This window comes from Rhipicephalus sanguineus, chromosome 1 (assembly GCF_013339695.2).
Source record: "Rhipicephalus sanguineus isolate Rsan-2018 chromosome 1, BIME_Rsan_1.4, whole genome shotgun sequence".
In the NCBI taxonomy this organism is placed as follows: Eukaryota; Metazoa; Arthropoda; class Arachnida; order Ixodida; family Ixodidae; genus Rhipicephalus; species Rhipicephalus sanguineus.
In genome coordinates this window covers 144,210,936-144,224,868 of record NC_051176.1, presented here as the reverse complement: position 1 = coordinate 144,224,868, position 13,933 = coordinate 144,210,936, and the positions used below count along the sequence as shown (strand labels likewise).

General features: G+C 45.7%; 1 protein-coding gene across 4 annotated transcripts in view; it reads right to left on the bottom strand.

Moving 5' to 3' along the window:
• Window positions 1–13,933, bottom strand: part of LOC119399453 (histone acetyltransferase KAT6B) — a 123,477-nt gene that overhangs the window by 55,519 nt on the left and 54,025 nt on the right. For all 4 annotated transcript variants that reach the window (XM_049416885.1, XM_049416895.1, XM_049416887.1 and 1 more), the window contains exons 10-11: window positions 4,911–5,029; window positions 4,743–4,815 (exon numbers count right to left, since the gene is read on the bottom strand). In XM_049416885.1, the coding sequence (XP_049272842.1) occupies window positions 4,743–4,815; window positions 4,911–5,029 (192 nt within the window). The remainder of the gene's footprint in view (window positions 1–4,742; window positions 4,816–4,910; window positions 5,030–13,933) is intronic.

The following is a 13,933-nucleotide window of genomic DNA, read 5'->3' as shown; positions in this document are numbered from 1 at the left end:
AGTATTTTTCAAAGGCTGCCACATGTGAAAAACGTGTTGAGCAAGCAGATAACATCTATGCCCCTATGCGCTGCTTTCATTGTTGTGCTGTGTGCATTTACAACGTAACTGAACAGGTGCATAGCATGCAATATTGAAACTTTAGGTATGTTCAGTTTTGGTAGTTCGAATGTTGTATTTACTGGCTGAGAGATAAAGGTCTTGAGAAGAAAATCCGGGGAATTACACCATTCCTAAATAATAAGGAGAAGAGCGCCCTAGACTCCGATGATCCTGATAATGGCTACCACCGGTACGCACACTTGCGCTGGCACAACTTCAAGCATCTTAAACCATGGTAGTTGCTGTGCAAGTGGATGCGTGCGAGTGTGTAACAGAGATTTCAGGCCCATTCAACCACAGCAGACATTGCGTTAATATGCAGGCGTGAGGATGCATAATATTAAGACTTAAGGGGGGACGTGCCTTTCGGAACGAACTTTCTTGTTTCTGGTTAGATCTTGATGAAAATTGGCACAAAGACTAAAAATGACCTCATAATGCTTACATAAAAATTTCAAGATGATATCACGAAAACTTTCTGAGAAACAAATAATTTCATTACTGGACCTCGTGGAGCGGCTGGAGAGTTTAACAAATGACATAAAAAGTTGATAAACACTGTGTGCAGAGGCAAATGTATGCTGAAGGGGGCTGCGTTTTCAAAATAATTTTTTTGCAACACTAAAAATTGTAGTTCATGTTTTCTCCACTGATACTTCAATGAGCACATTTGCACTACAAACAAGAAACCCTACCAAAAATTTTTAAAAGACTAAATTAAAAAAATAAGAACGCAGCCCCCTGAAGCAGAGTCCAAGGAGCATTACAAAAAAAACAGAATCAAAATCTGTCAAGTAGTTGCGAAGGTACCTGCTCCCCGAGCTGAGCAACATGCCAAAAAAACAGTATTGAGAAAACGAGGTTCAAAGTTTTGCGTCACGTTTACATGCCTAATAGGCACCAGGGTTGTAGTCCTTAGTGTCCTTTGCAGTGCGGTGTCACTTGGACATCTGACCTTTAGCCTGATGAGCTTTCGCAGCCTTTTTTTTCCCGCATGGCATCTTTTTCGGCTGCTCTACGAAGTGCATGGCGTCCAGGTTGGAGACCAAGAGATGCAAAATTGGGTGTAGGCATGGAGGTCTTGTGGTGAATTCCCCTATGTGATACATTCATCACAGACCAAAAATCGCTGAGTGCAGCTGATCCCTTTCCAATCGTTTTTATAGCTTGCATGGCCCGAATATTGACTTCAAATAACTTGCTGTTTTCCATTCGCGGCGACGACCACGCATTTTTCGCGTCCGCGCCGCAAGTAGTGCAGGTGTGCATCATCTTTACCGCTAACCTGTGCTTAGTTCCGTGCTTAGTCCCGGCTCTTTGCACTGCGGGCACAGGGCACTGCCAAACTGACCATTCAGGTCCGCGCGTTGTACGAGCAAAAACTTATCTTCGTCTTCCGAGTGACATCTCGCGCTCCGTCGCAGACACTGCTCTTAGGGACTCCTGAACAGCCGCGGCGCGTTCGCGAGATGTCTCCGCTGACACGAAACGAGGCTGTAATCGGGCCCGAATCGTGCTACTGGTGGTGCTGGTAGACAGCCTCGCAACCTCGCGCGAAGTACTTGGCTGAGCATCCGCGATGTCTACATCCTTGGCGAAGTGCTTGGCTGAGCATCCGCGATGTCTACATCCTCGCGCGAAATGCTTGGCTGAGCATTCGCGATGTCTACATCCTCGCGCGAAATGCTTGGCTGAGCATCCGCGATGTCTACATCTTCGCGCGAAGTGCTTGGCTGAGCATCCGCGATGTCTACATCCTCGCGCGAAGTGCTAGGCTTAGCATCCGCGATGTCTGCAGCCTGCGCGGAACGACGAACGGATGTTACCTCCGACGGCACAAAGCACTGTTTCGTCGATACTCGCGGACGATGCTCCGTGCGTGCTTGTGCTCAGCTGCGAGTCCTCGTCGTGCCGCACGCCGTCGTCGCTGCTCGCAGAAGTCGCCGGACTGAATTTCTTTTTCACGATCGGCGGCTTCGGCTTACGCGCACCAAATCGCTGCGCAGTCTTGCGTTTCTTCTTGAACGATCGCCGGTCCATGATCGCATGCAGGAACCGCGTTGCGCCAAACTGGACAACTTTTTTCTCCTTTCACGAGCGCCGGTCTTATCACAGCGCGATGCGATCTCGAAACCACGCCGCGGCGAGTTGAAAACACACGCAGTAAGCGGCCCGTCAGCGCTGTCGGCGCATAGAGCAGACGACCTTTGCGCCGATTGCTACAAGCGACCGCACGGGCAACCAATGCGGAGCCGCCGTACAGTCACGTGACGCGCGTCGCCAATCGGAAACTGTCGTGATACCTTTAAACTTTGGCTTGCTGTGCGCTTGCTCTTGCCTGGTTCAGCCGGCCGAGGCGGCAAATTTGAAACGGAAGAATCGCGCTATCCGTAGAGACAAAGATGGCGGCGCTAGGTTACGTGGATGCGGAGATATCGCGGCTCGAAAAACGCCGTTTTTTCGCAATTTCCGTGAAATTCATCGCCACCCTAGCTTCGATAAACATTTTTTACGTCATTTCTACGCCGTTTTCAGGGACGAAACTTCGAAATTGGATAGAAAAGGGGTCACAGAATGTGAAAATGAGATTTTCAAAAAATCGATTTTTTGGCCAAATTTCGCGATGCCAAAGCCGCGTCCCCCCTTAAGGCATGTTCAGATTCGGTAGCATTATCGGGAGTGCACACTAAATGGTCAAAGAGAGCTTCGAAGATGACTCAGTTCATTCACACTCGCTGACGCAGCTGAAATCTCATATGTAGTATGCCCTAACAAGACCCTAGACACTGACTACAGTGTCAGAGGCAGGGGTTGCCTGCAGCTGTTTTGGACTTGTATATTGTATAATATAGGTCTCGCATGGTGCACTTTAGATTGTGATCGACCTTGATCCGAACCAACGTCTCAAATGCAAATGGCTCCCTTCCGCTGCTTGCACTAACGAGTTAATTGCGAAAAAAAATTTCAACTGGATGACCCCCGGTTGCAACAAAAAACGGCCACGACTGGTATAAGTTGGAAATGATGCTGTTTGTGCTCAGCATTAACTTGTAGCAGGTTAATAATCTTTTATTGGCAGAATAAAGTATGGCCATCACTAAGGTAGGAGTGTTAGGGCGCCCTTTTCTTTACGTGTATGGTGTTACAATTAGCTCAGATGCTACTCTCATGACATTAGGCGCATCTACTTTTAATGAATTGCCACTCGTATCGAAGTCGTTTGTCAATGCATCCGTTTCGTTATATTGAGAGTTCACTGTACTTTTCACCAGAGGATATACCGTATAAACGCGTGTAAGGGCCGCACTTTTTTTTCAAGAAATAAGGGCCAATTTTCAGGGTGCGGCCCATACACGCGACATTTTTTTCTTTTAAGTAAAAACGCACCAGTTAGTGAACGAAGAGCGTTTATTGCAGTATACGACCTTTCTTGCGACATACGTGCTCAATCGTCGTCACTCAGCGAGTCCTCAGACTTGGAGTCCGAGATGAGATGGTGTGCTGCGAAGCGCCGTCACTCCACAAGCAGTCATCTTCCGTGCCATCCAAGCTGTTAGATATCCCGGCGACTTTAAAACTTCGGGACACAATGTCCGTCGACACCGCGCTCCACGCAGATAGGATCCACCCAAGTACAGTCGCCAAGGCTAGTCCCTTCACACGCAGCATGTCCGTTGTGAGTGCAAGACCATCATTCCGCACTTCAGTCACATAGCGGAGCAAGTCTTCTTCCGAATCGGGAAACATGCACTGCTCTCCTCGGAAAGCGCGCTTAGTGCTGTTGGTGTTTCGCAAGGCTTCTTTTTGAGCACACCAACGTCGAACACACTTCTCGTCAACGTAGAATTTTCTGCCGGCGGCACGTTTCCCATGCTCGAGAGCATACTCGATCACCTTCAACTTATAGCCAGCAGTGTAGCTATTCAGGTACTTGCCCATCTTGCCAAAACGTGAACGCCGTGTAGAAAACAAGCTAGCACGAAGGTCATCGAACAATGCAGAAAACTACAGCAAATGGCTGGCTGAACTGGACAAACTACACCACCTCCATGAACTACACAAACCGAACAACGCCGCGAACGCCATGCCAAAGTTGGTGATGCTAATGCCGATATGGATAGCGCCGATAGCGCGTTGGTATAGAGATGTGAGAAGCTAAAGATAAAATCCTGCTTTAACCTTTAGTTGACAAGTCTATGAATACTAATAAAAAATTAAAATTTTTAGCCCACTTCACGAACATCTTAACACGAAATAAAATCGAAAAAATATATATACATACTCGGGTGACGATGATGATGGTTGCGTTTCCTTACGCCATCTATCGATTACGCCTAGAAGCTTACGCGCACGCGCATTTTGAATACGTATTGGTTGAGGAAAGTGTGGGTGCGGCCCTTACGCGGATTTTTTTTTTTTTAGAATATGCACTTCAAAAAAATGGGGTGCGGCCCTTACACGGGTGCGGCCCTTACACGCGTTTATACGGTAGTAGTGAACAATGCCCTTTGATGCTAAGTGAACTTAACAAGCTTGTTAGTTGTTACAGGCCCCCTAGCAATTAATGGCGTACTTATTGAATTTAGAAGAGGAACAAAAAGTAAACAAGCATAGACCCTGCATGAGACCATAACGCTTACCATGTGCCTTGACAATATGCTTCGGCTCTTCATGTACTTGAGGCAAAACTCGCAAAGGAAGAGCTTTGGAAGCCTACACAAAGTTAAAAAGGTTGAAAAGCATGACTGCAGAGAACACACAAAGCAAAATCAACTAGTGATAACTTTTGTGATTGGTGTTTTCCCTACCTGGCATACTCCTGGGGGTAGGGCGATGAATACCAAGTCTGTATTTCATACTGGCCAAACTCAATAGCCGCAGGACACCTTGTCTGGTGGTCAGGTACAACTATGTCCTGGCCCATTGCCTGTGCGAAAGAGTAAACAACGCAACAATATTTTAGGCATGATGAAATAGAGGCCAGTATAGTAATTATATGAGACAAAAATTTGAAGGAAGCTTGTTAATTCAAAAGTGATTGAAATATTTATTGCAGTCGACCGAGAAGAAGTATAAAATTTACAGGAACACGTGTACAGAAATCAATCAACATGCAATGTCGCACGGTGTCTTGAGACCTATAAGTGATAATCAGTTTAATTTTTTTTGTTTTTTTTTAGTCTATTGGTTACATAGACATCGGTTACATAAAATATACAGATGAGGGTTCCAGAGTATAAATACTGAATACTGGACCCTCAGTTAAACTACAACAAAAGTGAACTTTAAAAAAATGGCAGAAGATTACCAGGTGGTGAACAAGCGAAAACAGTTGAAATAGGAGATGAAATAATAGGAAACCAACAACATAGAATGCAAAATGCTAAATAAAATATAGAAAGCAATAATAGTAATAATGATATACAAGGCAAAAAAGTGCTATACAGTGATTAAACAAGGCAATGTAAACTATATGTAAACTATTATGCAAAAATGGAGCTAGTGTGCAATGATAACAGCCATGGAAGGCAGCACATGAAAAGCATTTAGTTTTTCGTACCTACGAGACACTGCATTTGCACAGCATGTGCACAGGACCCTAGTCACTAATGGAGCGAATATACTGATTCTTCTACAAAGGTCACTAAAACAGTCGCAGCAAGCAGTCATTTCCGTGCTGTACCAGGCATGCAGAGGGACACACACTATTAATGCTGTTGGGAATGAAAAGTCTTCACTACTGTCTGCATGCAACATAAAGCTCATGGACCGCAGCATAAACACTTATTATTAGCTGACAGTTTGCCTAATGGCCATAATATAATCAGGATACAGTATTTTCTCGCATATAACCCACACCCCTAACTTTATTTCTACAAAAAGAAAAAAAAAATGCATATAACCCGCACCCCCCTTTTTAAGCGCATTTTTCCGTTTTCTGGTGTGGGTTATACACGAGAAAATATGGTACATGTAGAGCAGTGAATTATGTTCATCATTTTCGCTAGTTCAAGTTTCATTTAATTTGAACTTGGTGGGTATACCCACAAAATTTGAATGAATGAGCTCTTACTGTATTTTTTTTTCTTGCTAGTGCATTATCAGAGAAAGTTGCGTTAGAAATGTCAAGGAAAAATCAATATGTGTCTTAAACCATCTTATCAGCAACATGTTTGCAGTTATAAGTGCGCAGGAAATTTTAACAAGTGGGTGGAGGTCTTGCTGGTGTGTAGCTAGAGTAAGTAAACTTGGGGGGGGGGGGGTACTGCGATAGCAATTATACGGACATTAGGCAGTTTTAGAATATCGTGCTCAAAGCTGTGCGTTGGCTTCTCGCGCAACTGCGCATGCGTCGTGCGCTAACCGCTTGTGGGCTCCCGTTAAGTGACGGAAATAGCGGGCCGCAAACGCTAACGCTAACTTAGCCTACGCTATTCTAAAACTGCCTACTGTCAGCGGGATTTTGCGGTCGCCGCTGATCTGTACAGAGTCCAAACCGATAACATCGCTTACGCATCGTCTCTTTCACGTTCGAGTAAAAGCGCGCTAGCGGTAGGGACGAACGCGGTTGAAGCAGAGATGAAACGACCCGACCGTCACCGTCGCGCGAAGGGCACATGCGACAACGTCGCTCCACGTGCGAGGCCTGTCGTCGCTTGCTTACCAGTTATTTCGTCGGGCAGGGGACCATAAGGGGCGCCGTTCAGACGGGGACGGTCGCGAGCGCTGGCGAACGCGCTATCTCGACAGACATATCAGTAACGGCTACCCTTTAAGTGCTGGACTCTCCACTTAACTCTTTCATGCACAGAACTTTAATTTTGGAGGAATACTATATTTTATTGAAAATATACATTGGTCTTCGTCCAAGAAAGGTTTTTATAACAAAAGAAAAAAAGTTGACACATAAGTTCAAGAGAAATGAGGTGGTCACCTGAGGTGACCACCGTGCCGCAAGGGTCTAGAGTCACTTCGGTGGAACGCGGCAAAACAGTCCTTGTTTTCCCGCAGGCACAATGGGATGTTGCATGTTTCACACATCCATGTCGTTCTCGAAGGCTGAGATTTCGTGCTGCACATCCCGCACCTCCGCTTCGTGCATCTCTTTGGCTGGTGTTTGCTGTGAGTTAGACGTACGGCAGTATCTACATGGGGCTTAGATTGTTTTATCTGTACTGTGTTAGTGCACTGTGTTAGGCCTCTCTTACAAACCTGGCTTCTGCTGTAAGCGATGTCATCACACTTCTCCGGAACTCTTTCATGGTGAAGAGGGGAACTCCTTCGAGTTCGCGGTGCACGAGAAAAGCATTCACGACACAGCAATCCAGTAGGTGGAAAAAGATCCTGTGCCACCATTTCCGTGATTTTCTGTCTACTTCATATTGCCTTTGCGCTGATCATATTTGTCCACAAAATTCATGTTATGGTTGTAGTCTTGCAACGCCGCCGGGCAGGACACCTTGCTCACTGTCCCATCCTTTCTTTCCTGTTCACTTCAACTTCAATGGAAGGGTCATGAAATTCGTTAGCAGGTAAACAGTCCTCTTATCCTTCCATTTTAGACAGGAGATGCTGTCGTCGCTGACACTCCAGTCTGTGTCGCCTCTTTCATTGATTTATCATCTTGCAAGCATGGCAAGTTCTTCTGTTGGAATTGACTGTCCCACATGCGTAAATGCCGTCATGCAGAAGATCTTTCAAGAGGTTGTAACTCGTGAAGTAATTGTCAAAAAACACACGATGATGCTTACCCGCTAGGCCATGACATAACTTCCTCACAACGTGTGCACCTAGCTCCTTCTGAACACCGCTCTCAGATTTGCCGGTGTAAATATCAAATTTCAGGTTATAACCATTGCTGGCGCAAAGCATCCACACCTTGTAGCCCCGCTTCACAGGCTTCTTTGGCATGTACTGCTTGAGCGAGCTCCTCCCTTTGAACTTTATCATTGATTCATCGATGGCGAGCAGTTCGGTGGGCAAGTAATTTTCCCAAAAGGTTTTTGTTAGTTCAGTGAGGAGTGGACGGACTTTGTACAACTTGTCAAAGTTGGGGTGATCCCTCGCTGGCTGCAATATGTTGTCATTCAGATGCAGTGTGATAAAAGCCAGCCGAATCTATTGACTGTCATTAATTTCGAAATGAAAGGATCATGCAAGTCAGGCGCGCTGGACCAGTAATCCCTGTAACTTGGACTCCTCTTTATTCCCATCAGTAGATTGAGCCCTAAAAATGACCGCATTTCTTCCAATGTGGTGGGTGTGTATGGTTTGCCCTCCTGTTGAGCGTAAAGATTTGTCTGAAACACCAGCAGCTCCACCAAAGACGGCGTCCAGAATCGGCTGAAGATGTCATAAGGACTTCTTTTATCTGTGCTTTGTATAGAAAGTGGCACTCCACTGCGTGACAGAAAGTCCAACGGTGGCGCCATTTTATAGGAAGGACTCCACACAGGTATCTTCGCAGCCATGACAGGAGCGTCATCTTCGTCGCTGTCTATATCGGAGGACACGCACACCGCAGAGATGGCTTTTCTTTCCTGACGTCTCTTTTACACGTTTTGACAGTTTTATCATTCACTTCATAGTCAGAGTCACTGTCACTGTAGTCGTCACATCCTGCGGAACTGTCAGAGTCTGATGGTATTTCGACAAACTCTTCCGCTGAAACACCAAGAACAAATAATATATTTGCAGCCATCAAGACCCTTCATGCATGGTGGTTACCCTAGGGGACCACCAACTTCAGCGACAAAGCGTTCTCTAAAAAATGAGCGCAGCGCTTCATTTCTAGCTTCCATAGTATTGACTACGTCTGTGACATACTGTCCTGCAATATGAATTGACAAAGAAAAGGACTTACCTGTTTTTCCATAAAAAACTCTCGGGTCCATCGTGTACCGCGCGCTCGAGTCGATCCCAGCGGGAAGAAAACAATAATGACACGTGACTACGAACTCCAAGGGAAGTAGCGACATCTCTGTTTAAATGCGAAAGGTTCAACCGGCGGGCAGTTTGAACGTTGATATGCGGGGCCGCGCGCTTTAAGAGAAAAAAAATCGAGAAAAGGTGGTTACCTGGGGTGACCACCATGCCGGAAAGAGTTAAAGCAGTAGTGACAAAATTCTGAAGGCGAGATAAGTTGTGGGATAGATTTGTGTGTACAAAAACGCATCATCTACGAAATATTAACGGCTGATATAACCTATAACACATTTAGCATCAATTTTCAAATTGTGTGTTGCGCATCTGTACGCGGAATGTCCCACCTCGCGTCACGACATCAAACAGCCACCTGCATCATGAGCTTGTGTTGTTGGCGCCATAATTCTTGCGAGCGCTCTCTCCTAGCGAAAACAGAGCGCACCTTTTTTATGTACTAATATGTACGCATCACAGGCAAGACGTGGCTGCAGTGCTATGACACGTTTGCGTTGGCAGCACTGCGGCACAAAGTGCACAGCTACTTCATGCGCAATGTAACCGAGTTGAACCTTTCTATCATCGTTAAAAAAAAAGAAGAAGAATCCTTTCTGCTACGTGGCCAGACAACTCTGCTCATGTGGCCAGACAAAGCACTGGACGCGCGGGGCAAAACTGGATTTCCGGGAGATTTTCCTATGACCCGTACAACCGGGAGAAACGTTCAAAATCCGGGAGTCTCACGGGTAATCCGGGAGACTTGGCAGGTATGGCTATGTGTAATACATTCCCGGCAAATATGATTATTTGGCAGCAACGTTCAGCACCGCGGGAAACTGCGTTCGTATGATACATTCTGCAGCCAGAAACTCTCATTCAGGCGTGCAAAAAGGGCCCTCTCGTGTACTTCTGAAGCGCTAAGTGGCAGACTGCCGCCGCACGGCGACGGCGGCTTCTCCACAGTGCCTAATTTCCCTCCTCTGCGCCTTCTCTGCTTTGCTCAATTGTCCCTTCCGCATCTTCTCCAAAGTACTCGATCGTCCCCTCCGTGTCTTCTCCGAATTGCTCGATCGCCCTCAGCTTTCTGTCGCCCTCAGCTTTCTGTCAACCTCAGCTTTCTGTCAACCACACACCGACCCGAAGGCAGGCGACCACGCTGGCCGACAAAATCTTTACATGGCTTTAAAATAAATGTGTCCTTTCTGTCGCACTTAGCATGATTTCGCTCAGCACTGCAATTCCTTCATCCATAGCACAGTACGTAGATTCATACTCGTTCCACACTTTTGTTCAGATCCCATGACTACAACAGCTGGCAGAACACTGCCAAGGCCGCTGGATGAAAGGCCACGACAATGCGGAGCTAAAAATGCAGCACAAAGAAAGGATGCTGTCGTTCCTCCAGTCCGCCATGGTTCAGCACGAGACCTACGGAAATGCACATGGCGCCGCCCCGTCGTCACTACACAATACGCCACGCCACGCCGCATAACCATAGCAATGCCGCCATTGTGCCCAATGGATATGGCCGATAAGACGTCATTTCCTCCATACTTTTCTCCCAGAGTATGTCCGTTATCGGGCACGTTGCTCCGCCCATCGCACTTCCAGATTGTGTATAGGTGTTCTGTGCTTCCAGTCGGCGTTCTTTTTGCGCTGGCTGGACAGTTCTACTTACCCATGGGTCGCCAGAACCTGCCAGGACAAATTTGTTCAGGGAGATATCTTGAACGTTGCCGTCAGGCACTAAAAAGCAATGATGTGCGCTCGCCGCCATCTTTGTGAGGACTAGACGGATCCAAATGCAGGCGTTGGGGACTTCACCTTCGGTTGCCATCATGCCTGACGTTATCTTCTAAAGGCCGTTCCGCCGTGCGAGATGGTGTGATTACAAGTAGGGGCGAACGTACCACCGCATGTCTCAAGACAAAACACGTACTATCAGTGCGTGTGTACGACGAATAAAGAGATAGCCGCGAGCAGCTGTCACTTTTGGGGACACCATCACTCTCGTGAGATTCCACATTGTGTTGTACTGCAATTGTTACGTGCACTGCGCAGAGTTGAGCTTGTTCAGCCGTTAGCAGCGCGGCAGTTTTCTTCACGGACAGGGCGAGTCGCGCATGATCTTGGGAACGTATGTGATCGTATCCCAAATACATATGCTGGAGATTAACACTTCTGCTCTTTGGCAAACCAAGCCCCATATTTCCAAGCGGCAATGCAGATAGAACCGACGTTCACGCGGTGCAAATTTCGTTCGCTGCTATGGCAGTAGTTTCTTTACGTTGACGCTGGTTGTCCTCGTGTTCAATTTTGCAATGTTCGGGTTGTCTCGGGATTTCAACACACGTGACCACGACGTTGTTTCCTGTCAGGACCAGAACTAGCTGGCTTACCTTTGGCTGCCAGTGAGCTGCTAGAAGTTCGAAAATCAAGGAGCCTCTCTGTTTTTTTTATGTTTTTTGCCCGTGCACCTTAATATGGGCTTGTCAGCCTCAAATTTTACTGAATTCGGATGGTACGTTTTCCCGGATGGCATGTTTATTTTTTTTCGTTTTTTTTTTCTTCCCGGAAACGTATCAACGAGGCTCTACTGTAAATATATGCATGCCGACTGTGTCACAGAAAATGAAATTCCACCAGTTACGTTTTCATGTCCCGCTAAGTAATAAGGGAATAATATTCGGCTTAAAGAAATGGTTCCTCCCACCAAGTAAAATTGGCCGTTTTTCCTACGGAGCCACCTGCCACCCAAGCTAACCCTGCCTTCCAACCACTACAGATTACCTCCAAGGCTCACGGGCCACTGTAGTGGTATCAAGTTTTAACGTATGTGAATACAGCAATGAAATTAAAAGCTTTTCTGGCAACTTATGTATTAAATTCACTCTAATAATAGCATATTTTCTTGTATTTAACCTGCACAAATGATACAGAAAATTCGGAGCCACTGTCAGGGTGCGGCTTAACCATGAATTTCAGTGTGCCAGGTGGCTTCATGGCAATGCAAGAACTGGTGGTAGTGACAGCGACAGCTGGAACAGACAGTAGGTGAGAACGAGGAAATAACACTGCCACTGGTGACTGAAAATAAGGTTTTTGCAATGTGAGAGAATAGTTCAGGAGGTCATTTCTCTGAAAATGTAAAATTATTTGCACAGCTGAAATGTGTCTGTAATGTGCGGGGATCCTTTAAAAACTTTTCAGTGGGTTGCAATTGGGGGTGCTGGTTATATGCAGGGTCAAGTTATACATGAGAAAACACAGGTATTAGGGCAAATTCTTATGCACAGTCAATTATACGATATTTACGTGGTCTCCGCAAGTCAGAATTATAGTTAGTGACTGTCTCACAAGACAAAGAAAACAAAGACAACTACCGCAGACAGTTTCCAGCAAACTACCACAGACATTTCTGATAGCAAGCCAATGACAAGTGCTAACTTGCTCCACTGTGCGCGCTAACTTGAGCATCTCACAGCAGAGCTATGGATCTGATGGAAGCGGTTGTACCTGCTCTTACTTCGGTCGGTACACCACAGCAACCCTGTTCATGGACTACCTTGGCTACATGAAAGTTATGTGGTGCTTGTGCATGACAGCGCACACCTGCTATATGGATGCTGGGCAGATTTCTATCAGTGCACCCAGGAAAGGATGGTAGCACACTTTGACTTGCTTTGGCAAACAATAAATTGACCCGTTCAGAAGGTGTACATTGTCGAAGCAAGCTATCAAAAACCAACTACCAAGCCATCAACTTGGCCCCTTGAGAATGGGCTGAAGATCACTGACGACAGGTGGCAAGAGAGAGGAGAAAAGCACGAAGAGGATCGGCGAGAGCAATAGAATAAATAAAACGGCGTGCTTGGTCTAGGGCTCGAATTCTTATTACACAATACCCTAAAAAATGGCTCGTGTACATGTAGTGCTTCTCAGCTGCTGTTTAAATTTAATGCATCCCGAAAGCTAGTAAACAATGAACATTTACCAGCTTTTCACAAACATGACTGACACACATGGCTGAAGTCAAGAATTCATGCTGGTGAATACTTTCCAACCTGTGTCTATTTCCAGTGACACCTCACTATAGATGGCTACAACTTCATATTCTGCCATTTTTCAGCACTCTTGGACTGTTCATGCCACCTAGTGGGTCATAAAGTAACTATTTGTTCAGTTTATCTTTCTTTTTCTACCATGTAGGGTTTTTAAACCTCCAGAGTTGGGATGAGGCCAGCATGATGAGTGCTTATATAGTTCCTAAGACAAGACATTTTGCACCACTGATCCAAGGAAACATAGAATTTCTACAGATTACAATGCATATGTGCCCTGTTTTTTTTTTTTAATGATTACAGCAGCACTAACAAACATGGAACACAATCTTGGTTTGTCAGATTTCATAACAAACTTGCGTTTTCCACTCCAGACTAATTTGTTGCTCTTGTGAGCTGATCTAAACATATCCAGCATGTTCTAAGCATCTTACGTTTACTTGCGAGGTGTCAAGGCCCTCCCTTACAGTAGGTTCACTTGCTGGTGACTGCGAGTAAATTTTTGCACTAAAAAAAACCAGCAAGAGATGGCTTCAGAATTGCACTATGGTTAATCTCTAAGAAAAATGTTTTATTTATTTATTTCTAGCGCCTCAAAGGACTGATATTCTTTATTTATTCCAAAGAGTTCTGGATGTAAAAACCCTATATTTGATGGGACATTACACAAATCCCTTGCACTGAAAATCTATATTCTGAATGTGTTTTGTCATTTTGCAGAAGTCAACATAACATCCTTATATAACCCCCTTTTTTTCTGAACAAAACATAATAAGGTTTGCAAAGCCTCTCGCTCTTTTTGCTGGTCAGTAAACTACCTCTCATAGCCAAGTTAGTCATCCTAATGA